Source organism: Lytechinus variegatus, chromosome 18 (assembly GCF_018143015.1).
Source record: "Lytechinus variegatus isolate NC3 chromosome 18, Lvar_3.0, whole genome shotgun sequence".
NCBI lineage: Eukaryota > Metazoa > Echinodermata > Echinoidea > Temnopleuroida > Toxopneustidae > Lytechinus > Lytechinus variegatus.
The window spans coordinates 24,064,286-24,079,447 of NC_054757.1; the positions used below are offsets into that span (position 1 = coordinate 24,064,286).

The window sequence follows — 15,162 nt, forward strand, 5'->3', positions numbered from 1 at the left end:
AGAATTGGTGTTTCAATTTGTTAATTTTATTCCAGTTGGGAAAATCCCCCCCCCCCCCGAATCAATATCCCGGAGTCGCACATGTTCGCCCCCCCCCCTCTCGAAATTGTTGGCTCATTCCGTTACTGTGATCACATGTATATTTTAAAGAAAAAAAAAACCCTGATAGCTATGATACACACCTGGAGACCAAACACACACAATGCAATGGAGGTAAAACTACCAAGTATTCCTTCCGGGTCACTTTTTACAATGGTTCTATAAACAGCAGAACAAGTGTCTATGTTGATGATATGGGCTTCAGTGAAGAACATGCGGTCGATGTACCCCGAAGCTCCCCCGGTACAGTTTGTCAGTTCACCGTTCTCTCCAACCAGCGGACCACCAGGTCCCTGGTAACCTCTATTTAAACAATTTTTTTTTAAAAAATGAAAATTTTCATATCAATTCAATCGTATGTTATAACGGTAAATTTATAGACAGATGGAATCAATCAGAAAATAAGTATGCAACGACTAACACAAGAATTATCACTATAAAGAGGAGTTTCGTGCTATTTAGGAATATTCCTTTTTTCGGGCTATAAAACGTGACAAACGTCTACAACCATCCACGTAGGCCTACTACGGTTTAAAGTTTATCAGTCTCAGTTTGACTTAACCAAACATATTCAAAATTCGATATCATATATCAATGTAAAATTAATCCAAAAACAAATGAATATGAAGAAATGGTTACAATTATGTGGAACGATCTTTTACTTGTTTCATCTTTTAACTTAATCAGATGAGCATGCGCTTATGAATGGCGCAATATAAATATTGTGGATCATCATAGCGATCATCTAAAATAATTGAGGAAGAAGTGCCCCCACTATCGTGATCTAGTTACGTTAAGCCTGCACAAAGATACGTTACAATGAATGACCCGGATACAAACTTACAGAGGACATCCTGGAACTGGAAGTAGAAAGGTCAAACACAAATGAACGGTGAGAAAGCAGAATGCCAAAGGCAGTTCAAGGTAGTCTGTGACGTCACGAAACATCATGTAACATTTGCCCTAAAATGACCAAGGAGTAAAAGATGATAAAATTATGAACATTGAATATTAAAATGTTTATCAAGTATTTTAAGAAGACATACAATGTTTTTACCAGCATTCTGATGTCAGAGTATATATAGTTCTATAGTAGATAAAAGGCCAAACTTACTTCGCTTCTCAAAAAATATTTTTATGAAGTCTACAAATTATGTCGAAGAAAAGATTCATTTTTACCTCGAATACATTTTTATCACTGAAATAGACTCAATTACATTATTACTCTGGAAACGTTTTTAATCGCCATTCAATTCTGCTAAATTCTAATTCCATGATGCTTTGTAAGGGGATCTGTGTGCCGCCTACTCCCCAAACCACCGAATTAAAGGTAGAGTAAAATCAAATGGCTAAAATGCAATTAACACGTGTTTCATTATCGGAAGTAGAAGATGGGATGCCAAAATTAACTTAGACGATGGATATTAATTCTATATCATGATTGTTCAGCGACAAGTAATATATGATAATAACTACGTAGTACCTGAAGAGAAATTCAAATCATTTTGCGTATTATTCAGTATACAAGCAAAAATGAACGCTATTTTCTTTATACTCACCGTTCTCTCGATCCTGCGTGCCTGCAGACGACGGGAAAGAAGATATGATGACGCAACAATGAAATAAGTTATACCAAAACGCTGTAGCACACCCGGAATGCGAAGAGTTCTGAGATCATTGTGAGCTAAAAATTGTAACAAATGTCATTCAGAAACTATTAAACTGACGAAAATATTGTTAATATACTCAATTCATCTTCTTTACATCAAATGCAAATAACAAGATCAAAATAATGTAAACTGCCTAGAATTATCTTCATAACTACGAAAGATTATTCGTTTTATCAACTTCAAAGAATGATTGTAGTCTGGATATTTTAAACCTGGTTTACATGATATTCAGCAGACCATCATCATCATCACCACCATCATCATCCCCACCACCATCATCATCATCGACAACACTATCAACATCACAAACATCGTCATCATCTCCAAATTATCATTCGCATTACCATCATCATCATCGCCAATGCCATCACCACCACCATAATCATAATCACAACCACCAAACGCATGATAATTATCATCATAATCCTTATCATCATCCTCATCATCATCATCATAACCATCATCACCATCATCATCATCATAATCATCATCATTATCATCATTATCATCATCATCCCCACCATCATCATCATAACCATCATCAATCATCATCATAATAAATCGTTATCATCGAATTAGATTCTTCACACTTACGTTGAATACAAACGCCCATGATGAATAAAGAGATGCTTCGGAATATTATTTTCTTGAAGATGGAGAGGTAACTCTGCCCCTTAGACAGGAGTATATTGAACGAGAGATGGATAGATGTACCCATGATGAAAACGAACCTAAGAGAAAGTGGAATAAACATTGGGTCTGTTGGTAATACATTCAATAATTGATAACCGAAGCAAATACCGTTGCCATTGGTAGGGTAAGCCAAAAAATTTAGGGGGGGGGGGTCCATCTGAAATTTTGGGATGGACAAAGATAAAATTGGACAAGCAAAAAAAAAGGTTATCAACCCAGATTTTGGGGGAGGACCACAAATATTTTAGGGGGGTCAACCTGAATTTAGGGGGGACGCAGGAAACAAAATTGACAAGCAAAAAAAAGGTTATCAACGGAAAGTTTACGGAGGGGCCGCCCCCGCTTCCACCGCCTATTCTTCTTCATTTCTTCTCTCCTCCTTCTACTACACTACTACTACTACTACTACTACTACTACTACTACTACTACTACTACTACTACTACTACTACTACTACTACTACTACTACTACTACTACTACTACTTCTTCTTCTACTTCTTCTTTTCTTCTTCTTCTAATATTATTGCTTTGCTACTATAGGCCCTACTTTAAATTCATCTACTTCTTAAATAATACTTATATTTACCATGGGAACATGAAATCTGCAACAGTTATACCTGCAATAAAAATGATAATACACATATTACTACTAGTAACCTCATGAAAATATTTAATTTCATCAAAAAGACTCATTACAAAAACATCGAAATGATGCCTTCAAACTTATCTTCAACACAATATAGACTCCGCCCTGTTCAAATTTTGTCCTCCAAGAACTGAAACATAATAATAATAATAATGGATTGACGAAAGATTTAATGCATTATATATTCAGTGTTGCAACTTATTCTATAGGGGAGATCTTCACACGGTATTAGTATGAACATATAAACTAATCATTATTTCGTGTAATATATGAAAAAGGAAAGTGGGAAGGACCAGCATCTAATGAACATTCATGGTGATCTGCATATACTGATATAAGTGTCTTCACAATATATTGCTTTACTTCAAAGTTCAATAACGTCGTTATTTGTCATCAAATTTTGATGAAATTTTCCGTATTTTCCTCGGGAAATTTCACTCTAATTATTTAGATATAATCATTTTCAGCCCGGAGTACCCCTGTAAAATCTGACCCAGGGCGGAAGCAGGGTTCCGTAATACAAAGATTATCGACCAATCGCTAAATGAACGGACAAATTAACATCAATGTTACACGCGCATTTGGGTCAATATACTGACCAATCAGAAGTGTTCTTTCATAATTTGCTTTTCATCGGGAGGGGGAGACGACCTCACTGTGACCTAATACTTTTCTCAGTTGAATTATACAAGTTTTATAAAGTTGCACTGTTCTGTAAAAAATAAGTAAAACTTTGAAATGTCTTAACTTTCATATTTTACATCTCATTTTGATGAAATTTTTCAGTGCCATGCTTGTTTGATTTTTCTCTATAGATTCAAAACAAGATTTTCTGGGGTAGATTTGACCTTAATCTGTCGACTCAGTTCTGTGATTTTTATAAGCAATAATGAAATTTAGAGAAAAAAACACAACAAATATCACTTACCGCAAATTTCTTTTAACTTTAGTTGGACTAAGTCGCCGAAATTTTGGGTCTGAAGATGTCATGCTGATTTTTTTTTGTAACGTGCCACTACCCCATCACCCTATACCTACAGTACCATACCTATAGCAGCTGTGCTAATAAAGATATGCAATGTATGAATACCAATTGTTAGAAAATTCATTTTTACACGCGCCGTATAACGCATCGATAACGCACCGTATAACGCGCCGATAATGCGTCATACAACGCGCCGATATCGTGTCGCTCTCAGGTCCTGTGGCTCCTCCCTGATTAATATACATTAGTGATATAGCGTATTTACTCACCATACCATCTTGCATGGCTCAAATACCAAAAATGACCATCACCGCTCGTACCCAATACCAAATTGGTTATAGCAAGCCTTCATAAAGACATAAAAGAAAAGTAAAAATTACCACTGGAAAACGAGGAAAAAAATTATAATACAGGGGGCACGGAACCGGGGGGGGGGGGGGCTTCAGCTCACTAATTTATTCCAAGACCATGTGCAAAAACATAAAATTTACCGACTGATTGTGATTATTTGCATGGTCAGACCCCCCCCCCCACTTTCACAACCGTTCCGCGGCTCCTGTCAATCTTGTTTTTTTAATGTTTTTATTTTCTGATTTGTTTTTAACGAGTGTTAATACTTCGATATTTCCAATTAAAATTCATATTTCAACTGTCATGATTGTATTTAACAATTTTTTTCATAAATTTACTAAATTGTTCCTTCAGGGTTTTTTCAATGCAAAAATGAATGAAATAAACTCAATAAATAAATATAGGCCTATGCCCTAAAATATGCCAATTCAATTTTTTAGAAGTTCATAGGACTATGAAAGAGGCCATCACAATGAGCCTAAATTGGACGAAAACTGTAAATGGAATATGATAATTGAGAATTGGAGGAAATATTATTACATACAACTGGGCGTTATTAGACATGAACCTGTTCACGGAGGATTATTCTGTTGCTACTGTATGGGAGTGTTGAGCAATGTCACAACACCCCCACTAACAATAGATAATAGAAAATACATCAGAAATTGATTTTGGAACGAATATTTTCACCACAAAATAAGCTTAGTGAATTAGACCAAAAAGTATAATGATTTTATTAATGGATTAGGATAATTCATTCATCTGAAAAAAATATATGAATTTTGTGCAATTTACCTGTGCAACAGCGAAGATTATGTTTTTCATCACGATAGCGTGATCCGCGGCCGAGATCTTTTTCCTTTTTTTTGGGGGGGGGGGGCTCAGGACTTTAAACCCCCAAATTAGCCCAGGTAAGTTAGGGTTGTTTTCGTTTTATTCCAGAATTTGGTATGTAGCACAGTAGACTGCTACGCAGTGACGTCATAATAAGAACATGAACTTACCCTCTAAATGCGTCAACCGATCTCAGTCGAAGTGATGTCTTGGTAGGTTTATTACCCACCGGGTCAGTCAAGGGTGTTTGGTCTTCCAGAGAAACGTTCTTATCGATGATCAAGGGAACAAAATAATAGATACAAGCAAATTAATATATACACGATAATACGTTTATTATATTGTTTTCAGAATATAATTCCACAAAATAATATGTCCTATTGATCCCACTCTAGGCTGCTTCATAGGCCCGTATTCTGAAGTCGGGTTTAACTTAAACTTGGGTTTAAAGTTGTGGATTAAGTATGGAAAGCCAATTGCTACATAAATCACTTACAGTAGAGATATCATACTTCAGCTCATTTTGGCTCTCAAATCATTCATAATTGTGTAGAAAGTATAAATAAATGATTGTCTTCACCATCGATGAATCAGAAAAGAGCACAGTAAACATATGAAACATACAACTTAATAATAATTTTGACAAGTTTGGATTCCCATAATGTAAACACAGAGTTAGACCATGGTCTAAGTTAATCCTGACTTCAGAATACGGGCCATAATATAGTTTTAAAGCTCTAATCACCCCGCTTAACGTCAGACGTCTTTGTTTTCATCCTGCTATGAAATCTCCTTTTCTACTGCATGCCTTGCCCCTTCCAACTCTTGAAATATTAATAAGGGACGGATAGCCCCTGTCCCATGTACAACTGCCCTGTATGTTTTGTACATTAATGGACTTTGTACCTTCATTTTCCCTTTCTGAAGCTATAGACCAATTTCACGGCCGGTTTATGTATTTGGCCCTCTATCGGCGACGCCATTGCTGCGGTGTGCAAGTGCGCTGCTCGCGATTGGCTCTGTGTACAAATTCAATGAAAGATTACAGATAAACTCTGATATTGTGTCATTAACTTCATCATAAATCAATAAAATGAAGCATGGACACCTGGGTAGACGATGTAAGACAATGGCCATATCTGACCGATGAAGGTATGATGAATTTTTGCACTTTGGCTACCTTTTCCCCTTAGTTTTGTCAGTAAAAGTGAGTTGATGATGACCAAGAATCGCTGTTGGTTTTCATCAGGGAGCTCACTTCTTGTTGCTAGTATTGTGTTAGAGTAGCGGGAGAGTGAACGAGACATAGAGTGAGAGAGAGAGAGGATGAGAGAGGGGAAGAGGGGGAGAGAGTATGTGTGAGAGGAGGGGGATAGTGAGAGGGAAGAGGGGAATAGTGAGAAAGGGGGGGGGGGTATAGTGAGAGAGAGAGAGAGAGAGGGGGGGGGGGGGGGGCTAGCGAGAGAGTGTGTGAGAGAGGGAGAGAGAGGGATAGTGTAATACAGAGAAGGGGATAGTGAGAGGGATAGTGTGTGTGTGTGTGAGAGAGAGAGAGAGAGAGAGAGAGGGACTGATATTTCCACCTAAGCATGATCAAACAAATCCCCCCTCCCTCCCCCCCCCCCAAAAAAACCCACCACCACCACATTTTATGCAGGCCAAAAAGTATCCAAATGGAGGGGGCAAGGCAAGAGAATAAAAGTGAGAGGAAGGATAAAGGAGGAAGGGGAAGAGAGATCCACTGGCGACGCATTCCTTCATCACGGCCTGGAAACCTATGCAGGGAGTACGGCTTCACACACAAACAGGCTTCATGAGTCCAAGGCGAGTGAATTTCACATTCACTTTGCTTCCAATCCAGAAGCTTTCTCCACTTGTTGTGGCAATTGAACACAGCACAGCTGCGACCTGAACTTCTCCGATTAATGCTCATTGTGAATCTTACAAGAAATCTGCTCAATTGGTTCAAAATAAAAAAAAATCGAACGAATGTACCAAATACCCTATTGACTTGTGTAGTATAAAAGTTGATTCGCCCACCGCAGCATGGCGACCAGTCTGCTGCCCTCTCACGTTGTGAAATTGGTCTATATCAATAAATCCTACAGAGCACTCAGTAGTTCTGTCGTCAATAATGCTTAAGGTATTTCGAGTAGCTTTCATTCTGAGAAAAAAAAATATTAGGAGGTGAATACGAATATTTACTGTAATTGTTAAGAGCGCTGATTCGGTTGAATAATTAAGGGCGAATTCAAACTGACTTATTATTACCAGAAACGTATTTTATTACCGCCTTTAATAATGGCGAGAGCTTAAACATTCTCCAGTCAAATGGAAATATTACTTACTTAAGAGAAAGATTTATAATGTGTAATGAAGTTTGGATGATAATGTAAAACAGAATCTTTTAATGAAGGTATACCATCTAAACCTCTAGATTTCTTTTAAATCTCATTAAAACACTTCACTTCACCATAATATCTAACTTAATTAAAAGTGATCGCATGTATGAGTATTTGCTATTCGACCCAATCATTTTCTAAGCAAACTGATCACCATATTTAAAGGGAAGTCCGAGCTGGAAATTTATAAATTTATATTTAGATAAATAGAGTAATATTCACAAAGCAAAATACTGAAAATTTCATCAAAATCGGACTACAAATAACGAAGTTCTTGAATTTTAAAGTTTATCAATATTTTGTGAAGACAGTTATGTGCACATCATCATGAATATTCATAAGGTGGGCTAATGATGTCATATCCCCACTTTCCCTTTTCATATGTAATTACATGAAATAAAAATTGATTCATTTTTTCATACATGTGTAAATGATGTGTCTCCATTATGATGAAATAAGTTGTGGGAATAAATAACCAACGCACTTAATCAGTTGTCAATCCAACTGTTTTAGTTATTGGGATAACATTTTTAAATAAACCTAATTTCATATAATAAAATACAAAAGAAATTAGTGGAGATATGACACACTCAGCCCTCCTAATGAATATTCATGAAGACATGCCTAGATCTGTTCACCGGAATAATGCAAATCTTTAAAATTCAATAACTTCGTTATTTGTTATCCGATTTCGATCAAATCTTGATCATTTTGCTCTGTGAATTTTACTCTATTCATTAAGATATAAATATCTCCAGCCTGAATTTCTTTAAGTTCTTTGATTATATTTGCAAAAAGGATTTTCCAGCAGTTTCCACCTCTCAGCATTTATATTGCCAGAATTCTCATAAATGTTCTCTGTTATATCATATTCCCTTTTACGTCACTCTGCACTGACCACTTCCTTAATTCCGTGGCAGTGACCCCGGCAGTATTACAGAGTCTGTATTCAGAAATCTGTCTGGGTCACCGATTGTACTATTTTCAGTTCAGTGGGGTCACCTGATAAGCGATCCATTTCTTTACACTCAGCACGAACCTATATCTATTTTAAAACCCGGGTTAAAACATGTTCATTGATCTATGGAACGTTTTTTTGCAGGTGTAAACCAATTTAGGGCTATATAATGATTATTAAAATAGTTATTATAGGTAATGTTTACATCAACTTTAGGAAGAATTAGGGACCATGAACATTCCTTACAGAACGAGGGAGGACAATTTCTTCAAATCACGAAAAGTGCTGATCTCTGTTAAGACAGTGACATTTATGTTCTTCCTAAATGTCCAACTATCATGATCACTTGACCCTAAAAGGACTGGGGCATGATGCCCCCCCCCCCCCGCTCAGCGATTCGCGCGATATTTACGAAACGCAAAAAGATATATAGCGCGGCAAAAGTTTATGACTTATTTTCTCTTCTTTAGAGTCGAGTCTCGCTGTCTGCCGAAAATGGCCAATTTTTATACTTTGCAGGGGCGGATCCAGCTTTCGCCAATAGGGGGGGGAGGCGAAAATATTTTCATCAAAATTTTTCTCGATTGGCCGCTATAATCTATTTTTTGGTTGGTGTTTCAGGGGGTAGTCCTAAGTAAAAATTGAAGTTTCATGTATTTGTTTACAAACAAGATAAGGTATCTCATTTGGTCTTAATGATAATGCGAGCTCGATCTAAAATTCTTTAATATTTTATGTCCTTAGAACTGAAGATTCTGAGCAGTTTTTATAATTATGAACAAAGATAAGTATCCAACTGAACAATTATAGTAACGTGAAAAGAGACTCGGTTAGGACTGTATTTAGTGATTAATGGAGATACAAGGTATCACCAATGAAATAATGAGAGTGCGGAGCGCGAGCTCAAAATTTTTGATATTCCGACCTGAAAACTGGACAGTCCAGGCGCGTGTTTGTAAATTACACATCATGGGTATAATACCTCTTTCTTACTTTTCTTTCTGTTTTCGTAGTTTGTATCGAAATAAACAGTACACTTTATTCTGCAGGTTGTCAAAAAATAGTCGGGGGGGGGGGGGCGGGCCGGCTCAGCCCCTCCTTAATCCGCGCCTGCTTTGTGTACGAAGTCTATAGGAGATGAAATTCATAAAAGGGTGATTATTTTTCATTCTAATTGATCTGCTTAATTAATCCAGGACTTTATTTAGTTGTTAAATGGTCTGTCACATTTTTCATAAAAAACAATGAAAAACAAAAGATGAAAAGAAATACATAACAAATTCATTTAAAAAGGAAAAACAAGGAAAAACATTGACTTTCGCAATTTTCCTTTGTGGAAACCTTTAAATCAGATTACAAAGATGACATCTGGAGAAAAAAAGAAGTGAACTTGGGTGTTAAATACGCAAATAATGTTTTTCGCGAATAAATTTGCATATTTCATTCATAATAAAAAAATATATATATATATTTTTTAAAAACTTGCTCGTAGTTTATGTGATAAAGAATATGCGTGCCAAATTTCGGCGTGATCGCGCGAACGGCGGCCGAGATCAGAAGGGGGCCATCATGGCCCTGCAGTCCTTAATACATCTAAAATAGCCCAGTCGTTTTGAGTTAAAGCATCTTGTAGGTTCATGCCTATTCACTGTTACAACATCACAGTGTTGAACTATATCATCATTTGAAGAAAAAAATTATAACCGAAATTATATATCATTAATTAATTTCAATTAACTGAACATTATGTTTAGAATTCCTGTACTTGTGGCTGACTTGAGTGGTCGATATTATTATATCATTTTATTTTCCTCACCACTTACGGATGGTTATGTAGTTTCAGAATATGTGAAAAGCAAACCGTTACTGGACTCACCGATTGTACATTTCCATTATGATTACTTGGTAGACCTTTGTTATTGCATCTCTTTATACAGTGGCTGCCACAATAGAGGAATAGTGAGGAATATGATAAAGTTTTATTTTGAGAGACAAACAGGAAGAGAGCGAGAGAAAGAATGAGAAAGCGAGATAGAATGGGAGTATGAAAGAATGAACCAAAAAAAATCATCATCATCAAATACGGGATATTTTCCATTTTGAAAACAAACAAACTTTCTTTTGATTTTGTTTTGGGTTTTGGCCGGGGCACCTGCCCGATGTGCCCTTTTCCCTGAACCTGCCGCAGATGTGTTCATTTATTCATCTCGTTTACGAATATATTCATTTATTTATGGATTCATAATGTATTTATTTATTTGATAATCAATTATTGCATCAATTCATTCATTGATTCTGCGACCAATCACAATACTAAACCTTGAAATTAAAATACTTACACCCAAAAAGCAGCCACGAAAAACATAAGAAATACCGACCCGTAGAATACAAAGACACCTGTATGGAATAAAGAAAACGAGATAACTGTAGTATATAAACATAGGGCAATACTACTATGAACTCTATTTATCATCAAAATAAATATGAATAAAAACGACGGGGGACAGATTCTTGATGGGGAAAGTGAGTTCATAGACAGGATGCACTTATGATTTAGAAAGAGTGTTTTACAAGTTCCTCATTCATTATTTTGCTAAGTATAGGCCTGGTCAATGACGTACCACATATCCATCAAATAATTCTGAAATGTCGTCAATGGAACATTCTTGAACGCATCAGACAACAAACGTAGAAAGTGACAACCATACAAATTCAAATTATGACTTATCATATATCCCTTATCTGTTCCGTTCGACAGCAACAAAATGACACTCTATATTTATACCTTAGTAGCGTAATGAGCCAAAATATTTGAGGTGGTCAGACATGCCAGTTATGCCGCAGAATTTCCAAAGAGCAGCGAGAGAGCGGAATTTCATACCGAGGTTTTTTATGAAAAATCTAATTTAATATATTTTGATATAACTATAATTTAAAAAAAATAATATATTGCACCCTTTATCTTTCGGTTTTTTTCTCTCTTTCTCTTTCTCAGTCCTGACCTTTTTTTGGGGGGGGGGTGGGCTCATGGCCCCAAACCTTCCCCATCTGTGCGCCAGAGCCACAATTTACTAGTATGCAAAAGAAAGAGACGTTCATTTTATTACACACCCTATACTATCCGATCGTCACGTTCATCATCAATCAAATGACCAGTTCTTAATATAAGTATCATTTGGTACAGAACAGCATTACTGAACTAGAATAGAAAATAGGTAATAAGCAAGCAAAGCAAATGTACTTGTATTTGCATATGTTGGTGATTTCAGTGTCTCCAGATCGCATATTGTCCCGTTCGTGTTGTTCCGTGTCATGGGAGGCACTGTTAGGTTGTATTCACCATATTGTCCGAAATGATAATATAACCTGCGAATGAACATGGTGAAGATTGGATTTAAAAAAAATATGTAAGATAATCATAAGCCAATATTCATAAAGTGGTGATGGCAAGACGGCGATTCGGGCTGCCCATGCAAAAAAAAAAACAAATAAATAAACAAAACACAATTTGTTAACAGAACGATCCGCGAATGCGAAACGAAGTTTAAAGAAAAGAAATTATATTTGTACAAAATAAAGGATACATTAAAAAAGCATAAACAGACAAGAAATGCTACTTATATACCAAGTTTGGTTGAATCCAGGCGAATAGCCTGGATGTGACCTTGCAAGGGATGGGGAGGGAATATTAGGCCCAACCACGGATTTAAACTCGTCAAAGTAGAACAGCCATTCAGGATTAAGTTTATGTTTTTCCAACAATCGAACTATTTTTAAATGCTATCTAGGCTCGAACTGCCGAACAGGGATCGACCAATCACAATCAAAATATGTTTTACCTAGTCGGTCATTTTAGCTCGGCCGAGGACCGATCCACCACGGTCGGTGTACGTGGCAAAATGAGCTAAACACCTTATGGGGATCACATATGGCGTTTGGTGTAATATTAATTTGTAAAACATTGTCGCGAGCGAGCAAAGCAATCCAACAGAATATGACTTTCTTAAAATGAAAAAAATATAATTTCGTAATAGATTTGACGATATAATAAATCGTATTTCATTTCCTTGCATTTCCTCTTGTCTTTAGGGGACATGTACCCCAAGCCCCTCCCCCTCAAATCATCTATTATATCAGTGAGTCTTCCTTTTAATAATTGAATGGGCCTACGTTGTAAGAAAAATGAGTAAACGATAGACTACCTTTATAATTTTGTACGATTTCTACTGTGATCATGAATGGATTTTAATACAAAAATATAACAGAAATGTTACAAAACAGGTAGGGAAGCCACGTAAATTTTCTAAGTGACTTCATGGATAAAGACTGGATTACTATAAGCTACTGAAATACGCCCTTTAGATGGAATTTCCTTGCTAGTCTATGTGCGAGACCCATTTTGTCTGTCACTTTATTTGATACAACATTGGTATTCAAAACACTGATATTACTCTTTTGGTCTAATTCTCTTCTAGTCTATAGTCTCTTCTAGTCTATTGCGGGGTCTAATGCCGAGTTCGCGACTACGTCTACTATTTTGTATTGTAATAAGATTGGAAGATTCTCTTGTATTATCAGTAATGAATGTATATAGGGAGTGGCCATGATCGGCCAATAGATTTTGCTACTCCCTCACATCCTATTCTTTACCTTAATATGATTTTTTTATTTTGACGACTGTTTTACAATTATAATTGTCGTTTCACTTTACATCATTGTGGAATCATGTTTTTGATTTCATCTTAATGTATTGTATCTTGTTTGCTTTTTCGAGATGTGAAATATTGGTTCACATACAGTTCATCTTATACAGACTCGATGATGTTAGACCAAGTGGGAGTAAGAAGAAAGAGTATGTTGCCGAACTGACAATGGCAAGTAAACCAAACGGTTGAAGACGAATTAGGATTAGACCATGTGCACAGCAAAAACTGTGGAGTTAACCGGTGTACATAGAGGACCACACCAGTTATTTTACACCGGTGTTAAATTTGTGGTGTTAGTTTTACACCTATAGGTGTTAGTACAACACCTATGGTTGTTACATTTACACTCTTTGGTGTTATGTTCAATCTCTAGGGTGTTATTTTAACACCTCAGGGTGTGGTCCTCTATTAACACCAATTGGTGTCAGTTTTAACACGACAGTTCTACAGTGTGGGATGAGACTAAATGGACAGTAGACGTAATGGATGTAGACCAAGTGGCAATTTACCCTCTCGAATGGCTGAGAGGATATACATACATGTAGGAAAGTGTATCATGTTAACGCTCCAACATGCTAAATTGACATCAATCTGTCAATGAAACAAGCTCAATTGGTAACAACGTCATATATAGGTCATTTTAGGAGCGTTTCATTGACATTTTAGTCTGATCAGACAACTTTCCTTGATTTTGATTTTTATTCTGAGAAGAACTGTCGGATAAAACAGGATTTTGTAAGAGAAAACGTCTGAATCACATCATTATTTTTCCTTCTCAAATCAACTCAAAATAAGATAGCGATATGGTATATTCACAGCCTGGCAGATAGTGGTATCAACTACTCACATAAATATACACAGATAAATTTAGTGTCATATAATTACTCTAATGGTCATAATTCGTCCTTTCTTAAAATGATACCTATGGATTTCAGTTACATAGCCTTGATACTGATAATTTGCTTCCTATAGACAGGTTTGTTCCTTTCAAATGGTGTGCAAGGGTAATTTGGTATACAATAGGAGGGGGAAGTAATATACACCTAATCGTTATATTACTTTAAACTAGAGAAAAGATATTCGCGTCTTGATGTGCGTAAGTTTTTCTTTGCTAACCGAGTGATAGATGTGTGGAACAGTCTCCCAGAAGATGTAGTTACTGCTTGTTCAGTGATTGCTTTTAAGAATAGACTGGATAAGCATTGGGAGAAGATTGCCTATGACTTTGAGTAATTTTTGTTTCTTGTGTGTTTCCATGGGATTTTTCACTGTCTACGATACCCCTGCCACCCCTCCATGCCAACATAAGTAGCGCATCTAATTTTGTCTGAAGGAGAGCAACAATAGACATTTCTACTTTGATCGATGAACAGGCTTCGTCCTACAACATCGTTGGAGTAAACTAAACTAAACATACGAAGTTATAAGTACGTAATACCCATTTAACTAATATATTAATCAATTGCTGGGGGGTACCCTGCCCCCCCTCCCCCGTAGGCCGTAGCCATAGAGATGTCTCTATGGCCGCAGCACACTTCCCTACTGGCTGCGGTTACCTCAATACTATAGCATCTAGTTTTACACGTATCGGATATAATTAATGTAATGATTTCCTCTTTGTTTCATTTTCACTATCAAACCTAGCACAATATGATAGCAAATATAATACACACAATAGGTTTACTTCCAATTCGTCTAATACCAGTTCTACCAATTGCCAACTCGTCTACTGTCATTTGGTCTATGCATCAGGTCGTCCATTCACCACATGGTCTACTTTCATTTAGTCTACTGCCATTCCGTCTAATTTTAAATAA

At 36.5% G+C, this 15,162-nt stretch overlaps 1 protein-coding gene across 2 annotated transcripts in view; it reads right to left on the minus strand.

Moving 5' to 3' along the window:
* LOC121431667 (heparan-alpha-glucosaminide N-acetyltransferase-like) overlaps positions 1-15,162 on the minus strand; it is a 29,348-nt gene that overhangs the window by 9,661 nt on the left and 4,525 nt on the right. For both annotated transcript variants that reach the window (XM_041629312.1, XM_041629313.1), the window contains exons 4-13: positions 11,881-12,005; positions 10,979-11,036; positions 10,516-10,579; positions 5,450-5,547; positions 4,364-4,440; positions 3,050-3,080; positions 2,364-2,500; positions 1,659-1,783; positions 944-1,062; positions 183-402 (exon numbers count right to left, since the gene is read on the minus strand). In XM_041629312.1, the coding sequence (XP_041485246.1) occupies positions 183-402; positions 944-1,062; positions 1,659-1,783; positions 2,364-2,500; positions 3,050-3,080; positions 4,364-4,440; positions 5,450-5,547; positions 10,516-10,579; positions 10,979-11,036; positions 11,881-12,005 (1,054 nt within the window). The remainder of the gene's footprint in view (positions 1-182; positions 403-943; positions 1,063-1,658; positions 1,784-2,363; positions 2,501-3,049; positions 3,081-4,363; positions 4,441-5,449; positions 5,548-10,515; positions 10,580-10,978; positions 11,037-11,880; positions 12,006-15,162) is intronic.